A 20,014-nucleotide genomic window follows, 5' to 3' on the forward strand; every position below is an offset into this window, starting at 1 on the left:
CCCCCCCCCCCCCCCCCCCCCCGCAGCCTGGGATTCCAGCCCCCGCCCTCCCTGCTGCGCCCTCTGCCCCTTGTTTTTCTCCACTGCCCTGGCGGGTCCCGGTGCCAGCCGCCCACCCTCTCCTGGGCCAGAGCCTTCCCGGCTTTTCCGGGAGAGGCAGCCGAGGGTGGACGGGGTGTCTGATGCCCCCCCCCCCCCCCTCCTACACACACACACGCCCCAGCGTGCCCGCCACGGTGCCCGCCAGAGCTCCCCACGGAGCCAGGTACCGGTAGGCTGAGGCCTCCCTAGTGCTTTGTGTATGTTCGGAGAGATGATGAAAGCAGGACGGTAAACAGCCACAGAGCAGGCCCTTGGCTGCTCATCAGCCCTAAGAAGCACCCCCCGCCCACCTGTCTCTACCGCTTGTCCCCCACTTTCATCCAAGGGGCAAGGAAACCTCTTGGGAGGCAGGGGTATAGCAGTTCCTGGGCAGCCACCTCTTAAGCCATTCCTCAGCTTCACAATGAAGTCACTGGGCCACCTGGCCTTGCACTGCCTTTGGTTTGGGGTTCAGAGGCTAGGACAGCTTTATATCTCTGGCCCCCCGGCTCGGAACTGGAGATAATAAGGTAGTGAACAAAGGGTTCAAAAAGCCTTACCTGACTTTTCTGTCAAACCTCTTCCTGGTGGTGTCTTTGTCTTTAGGCCTCGTTTAAAGGAACATCTATACATAGGGTTTTTCTGTGGAGATAGTCTGCCTCTTCCTTTTCACTATTCCCAGTTAGAGGTTCTGTTTCTGGTTTTCCTTCAGCTCCTCAGTTCTTCCTGCCCAGCTTTGCAGCCTGTCAGAAGTGTGATGGGTTGTTTAGGAGAACGCCCCTCTGATCCTGCTTATGGCCCTATCTCAGAGGTCTCTCTGAGTGTCAGAATCCTGACAAACAGCTGCTGGGTCTGTGGCTTTTGCCTGTACCCCAGCATGAGGCTCTGGTTCCCCAGCCTCTTCCTTTGACCTTTTTGGAAGGGAGATCAGTCTAGGGGCTTAGTCTCTGGCCCTGGGGGGATTGACAGCCTGTGAGCTTTCAAATTCAGCTTTCAAGTTCTTAGCTCTTTGTCAGTTACCTTTTCCTTCAAGGCTCTCTTTACATCTCCCACTGAGAAGAGCACTTTTCTCTGTGATTAGGGTTGAGGAAACAGGGGTCAGAAGGTAAAGAGAAAGTTAGCCTGTTGGCTCAGGTTTAAATTAGAACAGAAGGCTAGGATACTAGGTAGCATAATATGGAAATGTGTAAGAAGGCCCAGGGTTGCTTGTCTCGGATACAGTTTCCCCCGAAAGGATAGATGTTTTCTTGCTCTTTCTCACCAGGCTGGGTCTTAGTAGCTGGTCCTTGCCATCTAGGAGAGCCTACGAAGACTTTTGTGCCCAGTTCCTAGTAGAAGCAGAATGCACAAACTCAGCTCTCAGTCTGTTTGCCTTGCCTCACTTCCTTGCACCTTTCGTATTAAGCTGCGTTCTAGGGGGGAGTCTTGGCCTTCCACAGAGTTACCCCAAGAAATACACTGTTGTCTTGCTTAGAGCCTCAAAGGTGTTGCTTCCATTGCCTGAACTTAAGGAACCTTCAGAATTTTACCACCTTCAGTGTTGTTAACTAGAAATCAGGGTCCTTCAACTCCAATTTCAGGGTGTAGCTGAGAAAGAATAGGAAGTCTCCGTGGCCTCCAATGCTGGCAGGTTGGGCTGGGGGCAGCAGAATGTCAACTTCTGGTGAGGGGCTTAGAAGGCTTCCCTTCTGCCATTTTCTTTATAGAAACTAGACATGTGGAGGAAGAAGAGCCTATTTTTTCTACCCCAGATGTTTCTAGAGCTCCCTGGGAAGAAATAAGGGAGATAATGGACAATTCATCTGGAGTCTCCTTTTCTTACCTTTCCCTCTGTCTTCTTAGTATATACAAGCTGAACCACCCACCAACAAGTCCTTGTCTAGCCTGGTTGTACAGCTGCTACAGTTTCAGGAAGAAGTTTTTGGCAAACATGTCAGCAATGCACCACTCACTAAACTGCCGGTGAGTGCGAATGCATGGGGAATCCTCCAAACTGGAGAGGGAGTTGTGGGGGTTTTGTAAGTTTTATACTTTTTGAGATTTGAGTAATTTCCTATCATCCCTATCCCTGGTCAGGGCATTACTGGCTTGCCCTAGTCCCCAGTTTACCGCTCTCTTTGTCTTAGTGATACTTTGTGCAACAAGGCACGCCTGGGTGGCTCAGTCGTTGGAGCATGTGGGGGTTGTAACTTTAAGCCCCACGTTGGGTGTAGAGATTACTTAAAAATAAAGTCTTGATATTTATGTATGTATGTATGTATGTATGTAGGCTCCACGGCTAGCATGGAGCCCAACACAGGGGTTGAACTCATGACCCTGAGATCAAGACCTGAGCTGAGATCAGGAGTCGGACACTTCACCGACTGAGCCACACAGGCACCCCTAAAATAAAATCTTAAAAAACAAATACTTTGTGCAGTAGGTTATCTCAGCGTGTCTGAGCTCATACGTGAAACTCTCGTGGCATGGTTAATGTTGACTTATTTTTGAGAGAGAGAGCGCAAGCTGAGGAGGGGCAGAGAGAGAGAGAGAGAGGGAGACACAGAATCCGAAGCAGGCTCCAGGCTCCGAGCTGTCAGCACAGAGCCCGACGTCGGGGCTGAAACTCACAAACTGTGAGATCCTGACCTGAGCTGATGTCGGACGCTTAACCGACTGAGCCACCCAGGTGCCCCCTCTTATGGCATGGTTAAAAGGGATTTGGATGAGATTTGGATTTGCACAGGCTTGTGTTCAAATCCTGGCTCTGCCACTTGGTGTTCTGTGATCTTGGGCAAGTCATTTAAACCTTTTGAGTATCTAGCCCTTCATCTCTAGATGGGATTAATATCTCTACCTTGTAGGGGTTCTGTAATGGGTGATGAAGTAACCAGTAAGTACGTGGCACAAGGTGGGGCTTTGTGAATACTGGTTTCTTTCTCCCCCTTCTTCCAGGCCACAAGATACGGTGGCATAAGGGTTAAAGAAGTCCAGCTTGGAGAGAGAGATTAGTTTTGCATGGGATTTTCTGAAAGGATTGTTAATAAGAGAATCTAGGATGTAACTCTCACATACTTTTTTCCTATTTCAATTTTGTAGATCAAATGTTTCCTAGATTTCAAAGCAGGAGGCTCCCTGTGCCACATACTTGCAGCTGCCTACAAATTCAAGAGTGACCAGGGATGGTGAGATGCCTTCTTCTCTGTGCTTCTTACATTTAGAGGGACTCCCCCTTTATGATTTCCTGGGGTCTTTCTGGGATGGGAGAACGTAGGTAGACCTTCTTCCGAGTCTCTTACTTTGCTAGGTCAGTAGGTGTGACTTGCTAGGTCAGAAAAATGGCTGAGAATCAGAGCCAAAATAGTGTCTAAGAGCAAGTGAGTATGTATGTGTGTATGTGTGTGTGCATCAATGTGTGTGTTGTAGAGGAAAGGGGATTCTTAGGTTGGCATCTCAAGCTTTTCTTTGTCCTTTTGGACTAAGTACAAATGATTCATGGAGTCGAGCTTAGTGAACCCCAGATCCCAGGCCATTTTGGCAACTGTTGTGAGCAAAACTGCTTTCTGATTTCCCATGCTGAAAAGTCATATACCCTAACCTCATCCTCAGACCTGATCTATAACACTCACTATAAGTTATTGCCTCTTTTCAAGGCGGCGTTACGATTTCCAGAATCCATCACGCATGGACCGCAACGTGGAAATGTTCATGACCATTGAGAAATCCTTGGTGCAGGTAATAGTCAAGAACCTCCCTTGTCCATCTCCTTTCCCTCAGTGAAAATCCAAATCACGCCTTTCCCATGATCCCATCCCATCTCTTTCTTCTCCCCACAGAATAACTGCCTGTCTCGACCTAACATTTTTCTGTGCCCAGAAATTGAACCCAAACTGCTAGGGAAATTAAAGGACATTATCAAGAGACACCAGGTGAGTGGGTGGGTCAGGCGAGCTTTGGAAACTGCATGACTGTCTTCCTGATCATTTCAATACAATAAGCAGCCCTCAGGTGACATGTTTTCTACTGCAGAGGTGCCTCTGCCTACTTGGGAAAAGACTAGGCTTAAAGCCTCGAGCTACTTTTTCTTGTTTGCTTCTCCCACCCAGTCTTGACAGGTTTAGATCACTGTTCCTAGCCGCTGCATTGGCCTGGGGGTACGGAAAGCCAGAGATTGCCTGATTTCAGAGGAATGAAACCTTTACTCTGGAACTCTATAATAAAAAGCAGATATCACTGCTGGGGACATATAGTCAACTTTACATTTCCCACGTGTAGATTATCTGTTCAGAGGATTATCTGCAGCAACTTTTAGTTCTTTGCTTTTCTTCGTTATTAGCACAATCCCAGCCATTTCCCTCTGCCTCTCAGCTGTTGTGTGCTTAAAAAAGGCAAGCCAACTTTAATACCATTTTGAGCAGAATATGATTAGGAAGGCAGGTCTGTGGTTAAATCTTATTTTGGTTTATTTATACCCATGAGTAATTCGGAGGGCACCATATTTACCTACTTTTCCTTGTGCCATGCAGGGAACAGTCACTGAGGATAAGAGCAATGCCTCCCATGTTGTGTATCCCATCCCAGGGAACCTGGAAGAAGGTGAGACCTGGGTTTTCTTGGCCACTGCAGTGAATGGCTTAGACTAGCAGTGGGGGCACTGCTCAGCCCCCGCACAGTGCCTTGGCACCTCCTCTTTCTTTTCAACTCTGAGCCCTCCTACTGCCTTATATCCCTATTTCCAGGTCCCTGGCAGCAACACAAATTGTGTACTGTTATTTTCTGTATGCCCCTTTAGCTTACATCTCTCCTTGTTCTGTTTTTACCCCCAGAGGAATGGGTACGACCAGTCATGAAGAGGGATAAGCAGGTTCTTCTGCACTGGGGCTACTATCCTGACAGGTGAGGACAGGGTCTTAGGGCAGGTTTAAGTATGAGAGCCAGACTGAGAAGCCCTAGAACATCTAGCAAAGCAAGCAAGCTTTCTTTTGGGGTTATTTTTAGGTCTGTTAATTTGTTCTTCTATCTATTATGAGAATTTTGTCTTGGGAGAGGTTTGGACTTATTAAATGAGGCTTAGGCTAAAAAGATTGGGGCTTTATGTGTAAAACGGCTCTTCCAGTATAATTTATGATAAGTAAATGTTAGAAACAATCTAAATGTCTAACAATGGGAAAATGTTTCAGCAATTTGTTTATCTACTCAGTGGACTATTATGCAGCCATTGAACTGATAGAAATAACATGGATAATTTGTAGATAAATATTAAATGCTAAAAAGTAGGATTGTAAAATAACACTAGTGACATTGCAGTTATGTAAAAACAAAATGGTACAGAAAAAATTTACTGGGAAAAATATATACTGAACAGTTGTGTTAAAGGGACTCTTTTCTTTCTTTTTTTATTTCTGAAATTGTTTTTATTATTTTATAATGAAAATAATCCCGATATCAATTGGAAAAATAATCATACCAAAAAATAACCTAACAACCCAATACTTTTTTTGCAAATGAGAAAGGTAAAAGATTTGCACTTTACTTTTCCACAACTCCATCCCATTGATCTGACTTCACCAATTTCCTATGGCAGTTACGACACTTGGATCCCAGCCAGTGAAATTGAAGCATCTGTGGAAGATGCTCCAACTCCTGAGAAACCTAGGAAGGTGAGCATTTCTTGTCCCCTAAAGTACCCCAAAAAGTATCCCAGAGAGTGCTTGCCTGGCTCAGTTGGTAGACTGTGTGACTCTTGATCTCGGGATTCTAAGTTCAAGCCCCATGTTAGGTGTAGAGACTACTTAAAAATAAATTCTTAAAAAAAAAAAAAAAAAAAAAGTGGTTCATACCAGGACCAGACCACCATTTGGAGATGAAGCACAGGCTCCTGTACCTTTCAGCTTTTCTGTTCAGGGTCCCCAGACAGAGCTGTGGCTTTCAGGCTTCTTTCCAGCACAGTCTGTCTTTGTACTTCAGGTTCATGCAAAGTGGATTCTGGACACAGACACTTTCAATGAATGGATGAATGAGGAAGACTACGAGGTGAATGATGACAAAAGCCCTGTCTCCCGCCGAAAGAAGATTTCAGCCAAGACACTGACAGATGAGGTTAAAATTCCTCTTCTTTTTACCTTGATCCCTTAATCTTGGAATAAGTCTTCAGTGGGGCTTGTTGGCTGACATTTGCTCCAATTCTGCAACCTGCAGGTGAACAGCCCAGATTCAGACCGACGGGACAAGAAAGGGGGGAACTATAAGAAGAGGAAGCGCTCTCCCTCTCCTTCACCAACTCCAGAAGCTAAGAAGAAAAATGCTAAGAAAGGGTATGCCATCCCCTACCCTGCCCCCACCTTCACCATTCTCTCCACACCATGTTGAAGGAAGGGAGGACAGATTCCTTCCCATAACCACCTGGCCCTGACCTGGGTAGGCCATATTCCTGTCCATGTCCTGAGAGGGACAATGAGGTCTTCTTTAGCTGCCTGGTTGTTATTCTGGTTGCAGCCACTAGTAGACTCAAAGAGAGCTAAATCTTCAAGTGCAAAGCCTTTGTACTTCCCAGTACTCTATAGTGATGGGTTTCTGGGTATGCTCAGTTCCATCTTTGGGATTCTCTTCTTGCTTTGCTCCCCTTGAACCTCAACTTCCAGGGACTCTTTGTCCAAAGATGACTGGATTCTCTTTCACTCCCTTCCCTTCCCAGTCCCTCAACACCTTACACCAAGTCAAAGCGTGGCCACAGAGAGGAGGAGCAAGAAGACCTAACAAAGGACATGGATGAGCCTTCACCAGTCCCCAATGTAGAGGAGGTGACATTGCCTAAAACAGGTATGGGCCACAACAAACCCCTGGGACCCACCTTTGGAGAGGGCTGATTTCCCAGGCCCAGCTCCAGGTCTTAAGGAGCTCTCCCTTCAGTTTAGCTGGTTATTAAAATTATTTTCATCACCATGGACAGTCCTGACATCATATCCATATCTGAGTTGTGGACTGTGCTTTACGCCTGACAGTAGTTGTCTCCAAACTGTTTTTGATCATGTACCCCCACCAGTATTCAAGTATAAATTGTACATGTCTACTGTTATTCCATTACTTTAGAAACACTATTAAATACATGCAAACATTACCTAAAAATGGGAAAATGTAAAAGATAAGATTAAAAAACAAATGTAAAGAGAAGTTCTATTCTTTGCCTGTATTCCAGTGGACCATGTTTTGTATCCTATGTGAGAACCCCACCTTGGAGATCATTGCTCTGTGGTGCTAAAGAGTTGTACAGTTGTAAATGTGGAATATGATCTGTATTCCATAGACAAGCTCAAATAATATCCAGGAGTGTATTTCAGGGGTGGGGGTGCGGGTACTGAGAGAGAGGAGTTCTGGCTTCCACCCCCTCATCAATCACAGCAGCTCTCTTCTGTATTCATGTTTTTTCCTGTGCTATTGGGTATGGATTCAGTTAAGGCAAGTCCTCTGCTTTAAAAAATGTTGAAGATCCTACCATTCCTCTACAGAGTGATTTGGTCAGACTCTGTCCATTAAGAATTTACAGACACATAGATGGAGATAAGGAGACCTGTCAAAGACAGAAATGATTTATGCACATCCATAGAGTAAAAGATGCTTCCTTATAGGTAAACAGTTAAGTGAATTTTGGGTGGGGGAAGGAGGGAAAATGGCGGGTGAGATTCAAGCCCTACAATGACTGTGCCTGGAGGCAGTTACTGTTTTTTGGGATTAGATGGACAGAAGTATTTGGAGAAAGCGAGATCTCTAAGACTTGTTAAAGGTGGAGAGGTAAGGGCTTGATTTGGGCAGAACCTGTCTGGTAAAATGACTCTCTTTCCTGGCAGTAAACACTAAGAAGGATTCCGAGTCAGCCCCAGTCAAAGGAGGCACCATGACTGACCTGGGTAAGAAGGAGAGGGGGCGCAGCTGTCACCTTCCCCTAGCCTGCCGCGGCTTTTCAGAAAGTAGGATTCTCCTGCCCCACAGGAGACTCCGACCTTCTATTTTACTGCCTCTCTCTTTCAGATGAACAGGAGGATGAAAGCATGGAGACCACGGGCAAGGTGCAGCCAGTTTAGAGAAGCCTTCTTTACCTCTCTATGGGATTCTGATTTGTGCTTATAAAGTTCCTGATACTCAGAACTTTCCATCGCCCCAAGTTTTCCCACCTTAGACTAGTTCTAGCTATTGTTCAAAACTCAAAATTCTGACCCTTTCCAAGTTCTGGGCCTGTATTCTTCATTCGCATACCCATCCTCAGTGCCCACGTTCCTGGGGTGTGGGAGAAGCAGAGGGTCGCCAGGGGCAAAATGGGAATGCTGTGTGGCTAGCAGCCTCTGTACTTGTAGGATGAGGATGAAAACAGTACGGGGAACAAGGGAGAGCAGACGAAGAACCCGGACCTGCATGAGGACAATGTGACTGAACAGACCCACCACATCATTATTCCCAGCTATGCTGCCTGGTTTGACTATAATAGGTATTTTTTCTCCCATCTTCTCATGCCTCCCTATTTCCTTGCTTTCTCTTCCTGTCTCCAAATAAGTTATTTCTTCATTAGCCAGACAGACTGGGGTATATTTCAGTTTTAGGGGAGCTCCTGGTCTCTTTGAGTCTTACAGCCCTGTGAGAAGTTCTCCTCAAGGAACGAAGAACTGTGTTCTCCCTCCCTCCCTTCTAGCTTTTACCTCTCTTTGGGGCTCTCATCTCCACCAGCGTCTTCTTAATCGATTCCGTTTTCTCTTACAGTGTTCATGCCATTGAGCGGAGGGCTCTCCCTGAGTTCTTTAACGGCAAGAACAAGTCCAAGACTCCAGAAATGTAAGGGCATCTCAGCTCATGATTCTCTTTCTCCCTCCTGTCCCTGATCAGCTTTCCTGATCTAGCACCATCCAGTTTGGCAAATATTTCTTGAGCTTCTTCTATGAGCCAGGCACTATGGTACTCTTACAAAGACACGATCTCCACCCACAGGAAGCCCTAGCCCAGCACTGTGGCCTCAGTAGCATGCTCTCTGTGATTTGCCTGGGGGCAGTATTAAGCATGGTTTTCTGTACAAAATGGGTACCTGCTCTGATGCCTCCATTTCTTTCAACAGAATACAGAGCCTTCCAATCCATAGTTACTAAGATATCTAAAATGCAAATACTGGGGCGCCTGGGTGGCTCGGTCGGTTGGGCGTCTGACTTCGGCTCAGGTCATGATCTCGTGGTTCACGGGTTCAGGCCCCACATCGGGCTCTGTGCTGATGGCTCAGAGTCTGGAGTCTGCTTTGTGGATTCTGCCTCCCTCTCTCTCTGCCCCTGCCCAGCTCATATTCTGTCTCTCTCTCTCTTAAAAATAAATAAAACATTTCAATAAAATAAAATAAAATAAAATAAAATAAAATAAAATAAAATAAAATAAAATAAAATAAATAATAAAATGCAAATAGCATAAATAATAGCTTTGACTAAAACGTAAGTGACTATTACCAGGCTGGTCTCGAAGAGTAGGTTTTAATAGAAAAACAAGAGGAAGAGCTCTGAAGTTCCAAGCCTTTGAATTAAGGGATGGAGAGGGCTCTCTGGAGAGAAGTGTTATGTAAAGTGCAGGCTTGGGGCTTGGAAGTCTCTATCTTCTTCAAGGTGTTGCCTCAGGCTAAACCTGTTTGGCTTTGGATGAGTCTTGACAATCTTCTATGGTTAGAGGTGCTCCAGGAGAAATATCACGATGAGAAGGGTGAGAAAGCTTTGATCCCCCTAAGAACTGAACGAGCCTGCTTCTCAGATGTTCCTTAGCTTCCCCTCTTTGGGGCCATCTTGCCTTCCCACTGTGTTTCTTTCCCTGTAGCCTGTGGTTCTCTTCTCTTCCTGGGGAAAGCAGTATAGGACGAAGCCTTGCTTTCTCCAAAGGAAAAGGCAGTGGTGACCCAGTCACATGAGTTCAACATAGTCTGTAGGCAGGGTTGGATTTAGAACTGTTCTACACTTTGCGGTCTTGATGTAAGATAGTAAATAGTGATAATTGCCTGTATCTATTGAAAGTTTATCTCCCAGACACTATCCTATGTGTCTTACATGCATTGACTAATCTTCACATTACCTTTAGAGGTAGGTCCTATTATCCTCTCCAGTTAACTGATTAGGAAACTGAGGTACAAAGAGGTTAAGTCACTTGATTAAGATCACACAGCCAGTAAGTAGAAAAACCAGGATCTGAATCCTTTATACTGGCTCATGTTCTCAAACTTTATGGCACACCACATAATAGCTACCATTTACTGAACTCCTGAAATGTGCCAGGCACTGTACTAGATGTCTGTAGACGTTTCTATTCTTCAGCAGATACTCCACTTTACAGATTAGGAGACTGAGGTTCAAAAAACTTAAGTAACTTGCCCAAGGCCAGGTAGAACTGGGATTTGAACTTAGATCTTTCCACCTTCAAAACATATATTATTTTTTATTCTTTTATTTCATTTTTTTTTTTTTTTTTTAGTGAGCTCTACACCCAGTGTGGGGCTTGAGCTCATGACCCCAAGATCAAGAGTCACAGGCTCTATTAACAGCCAGATAGAGCCTGTGACTCTTGATCCCTGGATTGTGAGTTCAATTGAGTGTAGAGCTTAATTAAAAAACAAAAACATATATTCTTTATACCACATCATGTTGACTAGTTGGAGGCATGGATAGGCCTCCCCTTAACACCTGTCTTTGGAAATAAAGGCACCTTTCTTCTGTTTTTATTACTTGTTCAAAGGCTGGATAAAACTCCCCTAACTACAGCCAAGGAGATAATTCATTTCGCTAAAAACCCCCCATCAAGGAAAATGTAGCAGTGTTTGAAGCCCTCACATCTAGTAAACCCTCAGTGTTTGCCGAGGCAAATGATCTGCTCTTTCCTCTTTGTCGCACAGGAGGGATCGTCAGCCCTTTTATCACTTTTCCTACCCTTCAGTCCTCAATGGACTTATTTTTTCTTCCTCTTGTTCATCTTTCTGTCTCTCTCCGAAGCTACCTGGCTTATCGAAACTTCATGATTGACACTTACCGGCTGAACCCCCAAGAGTATCTTACCTCCACTGCCTGCCGCAGGAACCTGGCGGGTGATGTCTGTGCCATCATGAGGTGGGTCTGCAGCTGAGGGGAAGGGGGTACATAAGGATGTCTGCCCACAGATGTCTCTTGGCAGAAGGGGGGCTGCCAGCAAGGAGCGTAGGGGAATTAGAAGGAAAAAAAAAAAAAAAACACCTCTAGAGAAAGGCAGAGTTCATATTCAGGGCACGCGTGACTTGAGGGAATGGCAGTGGCATTCTCTGGCATGTGGGAAAAAGGAGAAGGAGTATGTCTGTAGTTGAAGGATCCTGCTTCGATTTTACTGGCTATCCAGGAGAAGAGGTCTAGTAGGTGAGTGGTTATGGAGAGAGGTCCCCGCTGGATATGTAGGTAGACCTGGGGGTCACTGGCATTTAGGGTGTGGGAGGAGATGGGATCTCCCAGGGAGCAGAATGAGCAGAGAAGAGGGCTGAGGAGAGGGAGTGTTATGCCCCACTTCTGCCCCTTTCTGGCTGTCCCATGTGACCCTGTCTCCACCTCTCTCCTCCCAGGGTCCATGCCTTCCTAGAGCAGTGGGGTCTTATTAACTACCAGGTGGATGCTGAGAGTCGACCAACCCCGATGGGGCCTCCGCCCACCTCTCACTTCCATGTCTTAGCAGACACGCCGTCAGGGCTGGTGCCTCTGCAGCCCAAGACACCGCAGGTAGGGTGAGGGGCTGTGGGGCAGGGTCGGGTTGGGAAAAACTGGGCTTCTTTGGACTTTTCTTTTTCTGGTTTTTTAGGGTAATGGTTCAGGAGTGTTTTGAGGCTTCTTCCTTTTCCATGGGATGCAAAGGGCCACAGGAATCAGCCCGTGTGTTTAGCACCCTCTCTCAGCCTCTGTACCTGAGACTGTGAGGACTTGCTGAGGGAGAAGAGATGCTCCTTGTTCTTGAGGAGCAGACAGGCCAGGGTAGGGCACGGAAGAGATAGAGAAAGATGGCTGAAAATGAAGTTGCATGAAATTTTTTAACTTTGTCATGTTTCCAACATTTTTTTTTCCGTTTTTGCCTCATAATTATGATCACTTCCATTTTTTTCCACTTCCATTTCATACATTACAAAAATTAAGAGAAGACAGAATATGTGGCTTGCCCAAGATCACAGAGTACCAAATCTAGGATTAGAACCTAAATTGTCCAGCTCCTAAGGGAACCTGTAAAGATATTTGTGAATATAAATGGGTATCATGCCAACTACAGATCTAATTAATCATTAAGGGAAAATGGAACAGTGGCATGAGTGCCCCCAGAGCTTGCGGGCCGCCCAGCATTTGGTCTTGAGGCCTCCAGGGCCTTGGCCTGGTCATTTCCTGCCCAGCTTCCATGACGCCAAGCTCTGTCTCCCAGGGCCGCCAGGTTGATGCTGATACCAAGGCTGGGCGAAAGGGCAAAGAGCTGGATGACCTGGTGCCAGAGACGGCTAAGGGCAAGCCAGAGCTGGTAGGTGGGGTGTAGACCCCGCTGGGCTTCTTATTTGCCCCTTTATTGGGGGGCCCCTGCTCGGGGAAGAAGAGACATGAGAGCAGAGGAGCTACAGCAGTGAGGGAGGAAATCCCACTCAGGGGTCCCTGGCTTTGGGAAGGAAACTCCTTCTGTCTGTTTTCTCTCTCTGTCTGCCCCTAGCTCCTGCGGTCACTTGTACTCACCTCTTTCTTTTCCCTCCACAAATAGCAGACCTCTGCTTCCCAGCAAATGCTCAACTTCCCTGACAAAGGCAAAGAGAAACCAACAGACATGCAGAACTTCGGGCTGCGCACAGACATGTACACAAAGAAGAACGTCCCCTCCAAGGTACGGGGGTGTGGGCCGACTTCAGGGGTGGAGCACCTTCACTCTCTGGAAGTCATGGCCTCCTCTCTCTGACCTGCGTGTTTCTCCTGCAGAGTAAAGCTGCAGCCAGTGCCACTCGAGAGTGGACGGAACAGGAGACCCTGCTACTCTTAGAGGTAATTTGGGCAAGGAAAGGAGAGTTCTATGAAAACAGAAGTGGCCAGGGTGCCAGCTGCACCTGTGAGTGCAGAGAGCGTGATCTTGTCCCCAGTGTGTCTCCTCCCCGCTGCCTGCTGCACCTGCCCCAGGGAACAGCTTCAGGCCAGGCATTTGGGCCATTTCATTAACTCCATATCCTTTCTTAGTGCTACTTGGAGATTCCCCTGGGACCCAGCAGACTCCACAAACACCACAACACAGAGATCTTTGAAGCCCGCTACCCTTAGTAGGATGGGGGGAGTTGACCTTCAAGGAAAGTGGCTAAGTAAGGAAGTTGTGTCTCCACCACTACCACCAGGCACTGGAAATGTACAAAGATGACTGGAACAAAGTGTCAGAACACGTGGGAAGCCGCACGCAGGATGAGTGCATCTTGCATTTTCTTCGTCTTCCCATTGAAGACCCGTACCTGGAGGACTCAGAGGCCTCCCTGGGCCCCCTGGCCTACCAGCCTATCCCCTTCAGTCAGTCAGGCAACCCTGTTATGAGCACTGTTGCCTTCCTGGCCTCTGTCGTCGATCCTCGAGTCGCCTCTGCTGCTGCGAAGTCGGCCCTAGGTAATGTGGAGGGGTCCTGGCCTCTTTGGTTTGAAGGGCTGGTTACTCAGACCTTGAAAGCCCCTCCAGTTTGGCTGCCTTGCTGGCGTTGTCTGCTGCTGGCGTCAGCTCAGGCACCTGTCTAGCTCCGTGCTGGTCTAGATGAAGAGATGGGTTTGTGAGGCCGCTTTCATAGGGACAGTTAGAACTGCCTGCCTGCCCCTGCCCCAGCCTTGTCCTCTCTGGATCTTGCAGAAGAGTTCTCCAAAATGAAGGAAGAAGTACCCACAGCCTTGGTGGAGGCCCACGTTCGGAAAGTGGAGGAAGCTGCCAAAGTGACAGGCAAGGCGGACCCAGCCTTCGGTCTGGAAAGCAGTGGTATCGCCGGAACCACCTCTGATGAGCCTGAGCGGATCGGTAAGACCTGGAAAGTTCCCAGAGTTCTCCCCTGTCACGAAGACCCAGAGCCACCTCATATCCTTGTGCTGTCCCTGCTTCGAGTTGTCGAATGGGGACGATTGGCAGGGTTTTTATTTTCCCCAGGACTCCATCTTAGGGACTGTGGCTCCCTGCCAGTCCTGTCACTAAGAGTTTGGGTAGGAGAGAGGGCTTTTGGAAAAGTGTCCCAGAGACGGTCTCTGTATCAGACATTTCCCATTTCCTCTTCCCACGGGCCTAGAGGAGAGCGGGACTGATGAGGCACGGGCAGAGGGCCAGGCCACAGAGGAGAAGAAGGAGCCTAAGGTATAGTGTCAATGAGCTGGGCTGGGAGGGTGGAGGTGCTGGGGTGGCACGGTGGGGAAGGGGGTGCTGGGCTTAGGTGGGGCTGTTGTCTGGAGTACAGGTACCTCCAAAGTGCGGGGTGAAAATTCATTTCCCAGTCTGGGCCCTTTGTGTGAGTAGCAGCTACCCTGATATTGTCTACTTTTCTTTCACTGGGACTTCAGGAGCCCCGAGAAGGAGTTGGGGCTGTCGAGGAAGAAGCGAAAGAGAAAACCAGCGAGGTTCCCAAGAAGGATGAAGAGAAAGGGAAACAAGGTGACAGCGAGAAGGAGTCAGAGAAGAGCGATGGGGACCCAATAGGTGAGCTTCCCAGCATGGTGGTTGGGGGTCCAGGAAGGCAAAGTGGGGCTGTAGGGCTGACCCCACCTTTTTTCTGACACAGTCGACCCCGACAAGGAGAAGGAACCAAAGGAGGGGCAGGAGGAGGTGCTGAAGGAAGTGGTGGAGTCAGAGGGGGAGAGGAAGACGAAAGTGGAGCGGGACATCGGCGAGGGCAATCTCTCCACCGCCGCTGCTGCTGCCCTGGCTGCCGCCGCTGTGAAGGCCAAGGTGAGGGCCAGAGACCCAGAAGACCCCCAGGGACGGAGCTGCCCCCTTCTCTGATCTCCCTTCATCTGGAGGAAATCTTCCTGTGCTCCTCACTTCCATGATCCTGGTCTGTTTTCTTCTCATTTTGATCCTGAGAGGGAGAGTTGGTCATCTCTTTTCTAAGCTTCTTGAAGCCTTTTAGCATTAGGCCTGTTTTTACCCTCTAATTATTTGATTTTGTCTTATCCTTTGCTACTCACTCTTTTTTTTTTCTTTCATATTCTTTTAAGAATATGAATGCTTTGCTACTCTGTGGGTTGTGACCACAGCAAGTTCTTTCTTAAAACCTGCCAGCTTCCACCTTGCCACCCTCTCCCTGGCATGTCTCCTGCGGGGCCCTCCCACTCATGTGCTGCCCTCCCTGCCTTCCCTAGCACCTGGCCGCCGTGGAGGAGAGGAAGATCAAATCGCTGGTGGCCCTGCTGGTGGAGACCCAGATGAAAAAGTTGGAGATCAAACTCCGGCACTTTGAAGAGTTGGAGACGATCATGGACCGGGAGCGAGAGGCAGTGAGTAGCATCCCCTGCTGGCCAGTGGAACCTTGCCTCTGAGCTATACCTTGGTTTAGGATGGGGGTGAGCAACAGTGCAGAAAGCCTGAGAGTAACAGGGCTTCACAGCAGAGGAGCAGGAGGAGTTAACTCCAGGCAGTTAAGGACAAGTGACCCACAGGTGAAGCTTGAAGCCTGAGGTCCCATAGAATGTTAGCATCATGGGGCAGAGATCTTAGTTGTTTTTGTTTTTTGTTTTTGTTTTTTAATTTTTTTAATTTTAGAGAGCATGAACAAGGGAGAGGGGCAGAGAGAGAGAGAGAGAGAGAGAGTCTTAAGCAGGCTTAAGCGTGGAGCCTGACTCGGGGCTTGTTCCCTGGGCACTGGGATCGTGACCTGAGCTGAAATCAAGAGTGGGACACCCAGCCAACTGAGCTGCCCAGCCCAGGCACCCCCTGGTTTTTTTGTTTTTTAAATTTAGTTATTTATTTATTGGGAGCAAGAAAGAGAGAGCAAGACACAAGCAGGGAAGGGACAGAGGGAAAGGGAGAGAGAATTTTAAGCAGGCTCCATGCCCAGCTCTAACCCCATTGCAGAGCTCATGACCTGAGCCAAAATCAAGAGTTGGACGCTTAACCATCTAGTTATTTTTTTGATTGCCTCATTTCCAGGTCCTCGACCAGTGTTTTACCCATTGTAGAGTGTGAATATCGTTGAATGAGTGAGCAGGTTTAAGGGATGATGAGAGGGAGGGGGCTTCAGATCCAGGAGGTAAACTTGGAAGGGGGATGGGATGGACAATGTATTAAACCATTTTTTAAAAATGTTTATTTATTTTGAGAGAGAGAGAGAGAGAGAGCGCGCACGCACATACAGACAGGGGAAGGGCAGAGAGAAGCAGAGACAGAATCCCAAGCAGGCTCTGCACCATCAGCGCAGAGCCTGATGTGGGGTTTGAACTCACAAATGTGAGATCATCACCTGAGCTGAGATCAAGAGTCGGACGCTTAACCAACTGTGCCAGTCAGGCACCCCAAACCATTTTGTTTTTGAGACCATATAAAAAGAAATAGAAAACAGGGATCCTAACCTCAGAGAACCTGCAGTTTAATTGGAGATATCCAATATTCAATACAGAGGCATCAAAAAGTGAATGCTTAAAGTATCTGACAAATTCAAATTAAAAGATTCTAAATCACGTATATAAGTCCTGAGATATAACAAAATAAAGGCAAAGCTCAGAGGCTAATGAGTTGATCTGGGATGGCTTCCTAAAAATGGTCAGTGTTTTAGCCAATTTTGGGGGAAGAAAACGCAAGTTGACAAGAGGAATTGGAAGCGTTTTCCAAATGAACATAATGTCAGATTCAAAGCTTCGAAGCTGAAATGAGTAAGGGTCCCCACTAGATTAACTCCACTGCAGTGAGAAGCCATGTGGGCAGCCAGAAGACATGGTCATGGGAATTCTTAAGGGGAGGACAGGGGAGGGCAGGGCAAGCCCAAGCACAAGATTTACATGTGATGTGGGGAACTGCCAGAATGAGAGGCTGGATTTGTCAGAAGACAAAGCAGGGGGCAAGGTGTTTGCCTTTGTGATCTTGTGAACGTGGGTAACGGTACTCAATTGGCACTGGCAGCTGGAGTATCAGAGGCAGCAGCTCCTGGCCGACAGACAAGCCTTCCACATGGAGCAGCTGAAGTACGCAGAGATGAGGGCCCGGCAGCAGCACTTCCAACAAATGCACCAACAGCAGCAGCAGCCACCACCAGCCCTGCCCCCAGGCTCCCAGCCTATCCCACCTGCGGGCACTGCTGGGCCACCCGCAGTTCACAGCTTGGCCATGGCTCCGGCCTCTGTGGTCCCTGCTCCTGCTGGCAGCGGGGCCCCTCCTGGAAGCATGGGCCCCTCTGAACAGATTGGGCCCGCAGGGTCAACGGCAGGGCCGCAGCAGCAGCAGCCAGCTGGAGCCCCCCAGCCTGGGGCGGTTCCGCCAGGGGTACCCCCCCCTGGACCCCATGGTAAGTTCTGGGTTCTGGAACCCTTGCTGATTAGAAGGCTCCCTCAAAAGGGATCTGTGACAGGACTGGAAATTTCTGCAGATGGGTTCTCTCTCACCTCTGTTATATCCTTGAGACGACAGCAATCCTGCCCCAGACCCAGAGCTTTGGAATTTTATTCCAGGGATTTATCACTTATTCTCGTATCAGGAAAAGTGGTGCTGAGGAGTGGCTAGGTTATCCTTGCTGGGACAGTGAGTTGGTTAGGGAGGTTTTATGCCTCTAACCTCCTTGGTCTCTCCTCTGTGTTTCCAGGCCCCTCACCGTTCCCCAACCAACAAACTCCTCCCTCAATGATGCCAGGGGCAGTGCCAGGCAGCGGGCACCCAGGCGTGGCGGGTAATGCTCCTTTGGGTTTGCCTTTTGGCATGCCGCCTCCTCCTCCTCCTCCCGCTCCATCCATCATCCCATTTGGTAGTCTAGCTGACTCCATCAGTATTAACCTGCCCCCTCCTCCTAACCTGCATGGGCATCACCACCATCTCCCGTTTGCCCCGGGCACTCTTCCCCCACCTAACCTGCCTGTGTCCATGGCGAACCCTCTACATCCTAACCTGCCGGCGACCACCACCATGCCATCTTCCTTGCCTCTCGGGCCGGGGCTCGGATCCGCCGCAGCCCAGAGCCCTGCCATTGTGGCAGCTGTTCAGGGCAACCTCCTGCCCAGTGCCAGCCCACTGCCAGGTGAGAAGGGTCCTGGAGGGGAGAAGGGTGAGGGAAAGGGGTTACATGGAGGGATGGGGGGCAGGTAGGGGGAAGGGCTTAGGCACGAGAACTCCACAATCCTTTTTGAACGCTCTGGTAAATTAGAATACAGGGGGAAGGGCCTCTCTGGCTGTCCTCCACCAGTCCCCACCCTGGCAGCTGCCACCTCTGGGATGACGTTGGGGCCTTTCACTGGTGGGTCACGGAGGAGTCCTAAGGCACAGCATCTCAGTTGTAAACTTGAAAAACAGCTACCTGTTTGCATGATGATTGGCATCCCCTTTGCTTGTTCCCATCACGTTCGAATGCCCCATTTAGAGAGTTTCCTTGGGGGCAGGAAGATTTGGGGTATTTCAGTTTTCCCAGTATGAGGTGGGAGAGGGTGTTGGGAAATGAAGTTGTACATTGTGGGTACCTCAGTCACCTACCCACCCATTGCATGCCATGCCCAGTTCTGTTTGTCTGTGGTGGCCTGGGTCTGGATCTCTCTCCTGCTCACCCTAGCTGATTCGTCTTCCTTTTCTCCACAGACCCAGGTACCCCCCTGCCTCCAGACCCCACGGCCCCAAGCCCAGGCACAGTCACCCCTGTGCCACCTCCACAGTGAGGAGCCAGCCAGACATCTCTCTCCCTCACCCCCTATGGAGATCAAGGTTCCAGGAACAGCCCTCTCCCCACCACTGGGACCCTTCCCCAGCCTGGAGAGTTCATCACTACGTAAGGAAAGCTCCTCCTGCCCCTCCAAAGCCCCCGCCATGCCTGTCAGGGGCATGCATTTTTATATTGGATTATTCAAGGACTTCTCTTTAAAAGATGTTTCTAATTTCTGGGAGAGAGGATAGGATGAGGATGCTGCCCTTGAAGAAAGGGCTGGGGAAAAGTGTTTCTACAAGGTTCTAATTAACCACTTCTAAGGGTGCACCCCCCTCAAAGCTACTGCATTTTTTATGGATAAAACAAAATTAAGCCCTTTAAAGGAAGTAGAGAAAAAAGCCACATTGCAGCTTCCTCCACCCACTCAAAACAAAACAAAACAAACAAAAAAAACTACCCCACCCAACTTTTACATTTTTTGGAGGAGGGAGGTGACAGGAAAGGGGGATTTAAGGTTCTGGGAGAGCTCTGGGGATAGAATAGGGTGCCGAATCTGTCTCTTCCAGCCCCCCCTCGTTAGTGACCGAATCAATTCCCCACCCCCCTCAGCCGCCCCATCCCCAGTTTATTCCTACTAATCTCTCCTGCTGCTTCCTCAGTGTTGCTGTTCTAGGCCACCCCAGCTCAGCCAATGACCCCTTTCCCTCTGAATGTCAGTTTTGTGTTTTTAAAAGTCACCTGCGTAGTTGATGTCAGCGTATGTGTATTTGGTGGGGAAACATATTTTGGGGATTCCTGTGGTAGGTAATAGAGGAAGAAAGGGCACTGTTCTTCCTCCTCCCTGGGCCCTGTCACTGGGCTCCTAGAAGACATGGAGAAGGGAACTAGAGAGGATGGGGAGTTGTTAACCTGAATTTTTCAAAAAGCACTTAAGCACCTCCTTATGACTTGGTGGGTCACCCCTGTAACCTCTTCCCTCTTCCCCCAGTACCATCAGAACCTTGACTGGTAGCTAGGGGTTCCCTGGGATTTAGGGACAGTGGAGGGGTGCCCGACCTAGGGTAGTGCCTACTGCCAGCTTGCAGCTAGGCTCTGCTCCCTGGATTCCACTGCCTCCCCTACCGTCTCTCCC

General features: G+C 48.6%; 1 protein-coding gene across 8 annotated transcripts in view; it reads left to right on the forward strand.

Annotated features, from left to right (window-relative positions):
* SMARCC2 (SWI/SNF related BAF chromatin remodeling complex subunit C2) overlaps window positions 1–19,632 on the forward strand; it is a 20,044-nt gene extending 412 nt beyond the window's left edge. Inside the window, exons 2-30 of one of the 8 annotated variants that reach the window (XM_040491747.1) lie at window positions 1,924–2,043; window positions 3,160–3,245; window positions 3,714–3,795; window positions 3,897–3,989; window positions 4,587–4,656; window positions 4,887–4,956; window positions 5,645–5,720; window positions 6,028–6,159; window positions 6,259–6,374; window positions 6,755–6,879; window positions 7,905–7,964; window positions 8,086–8,123; window positions 8,409–8,539; window positions 8,809–8,880; window positions 11,055–11,168; window positions 11,648–11,801; window positions 12,487–12,579; window positions 12,814–12,930; window positions 13,023–13,085; window positions 13,427–13,685; window positions 13,920–14,081; window positions 14,344–14,408; window positions 14,612–14,747; window positions 14,830–14,996; window positions 15,410–15,544; window positions 17,163–17,544; window positions 17,839–17,922; window positions 18,202–18,267; window positions 18,819–19,632. In XM_040491747.1, the coding sequence (XP_040347681.1) occupies window positions 1,924–2,043; window positions 3,160–3,245; window positions 3,714–3,795; window positions 3,897–3,989; window positions 4,587–4,656; window positions 4,887–4,956; window positions 5,645–5,720; window positions 6,028–6,159; window positions 6,259–6,374; window positions 6,755–6,879; window positions 7,905–7,964; window positions 8,086–8,123; window positions 8,409–8,539; window positions 8,809–8,880; window positions 11,055–11,168; window positions 11,648–11,801; window positions 12,487–12,579; window positions 12,814–12,930; window positions 13,023–13,085; window positions 13,427–13,685; window positions 13,920–14,081; window positions 14,344–14,408; window positions 14,612–14,747; window positions 14,830–14,996; window positions 15,410–15,544; window positions 17,163–17,544; window positions 17,839–17,922; window positions 18,202–18,267; window positions 18,819–18,895 (3,345 nt within the window). In that variant the 3' untranslated portion in view covers window positions 18,896–19,632. Of the gene's footprint in view, window positions 1–1,923; window positions 2,044–3,159; window positions 3,246–3,713; window positions 3,796–3,896; window positions 3,990–4,586; window positions 4,657–4,886; window positions 4,957–5,644; window positions 5,721–6,027; window positions 6,160–6,258; window positions 6,375–6,754; window positions 6,880–7,904; window positions 7,965–8,085; window positions 8,124–8,408; window positions 8,540–8,808; window positions 8,881–11,054; window positions 11,169–11,647; window positions 11,802–12,486; window positions 12,580–12,810; window positions 12,931–13,022; window positions 13,086–13,426; window positions 13,686–13,919; window positions 14,082–14,343; window positions 14,409–14,611; window positions 14,748–14,829; window positions 14,997–15,409; window positions 15,545–17,162; window positions 17,545–17,838; window positions 18,268–18,818 lie in introns of all 8 variants that reach the window. The other 7 variants (XM_040491746.1, XM_040491742.1, XM_040491743.1 and 4 more) reach the window with 7 other exon arrangements.
* Window positions 19,633–20,014: the final 382 nt, after the last annotated feature.

This window comes from Herpailurus yagouaroundi, unplaced genomic scaffold (assembly GCF_014898765.1).
Source record: "Herpailurus yagouaroundi ecotype Mexico unplaced genomic scaffold, PumYag 182, whole genome shotgun sequence".
NCBI classification, from domain to species: Eukaryota; Metazoa; Chordata; class Mammalia; order Carnivora; family Felidae; genus Herpailurus; species Herpailurus yagouaroundi.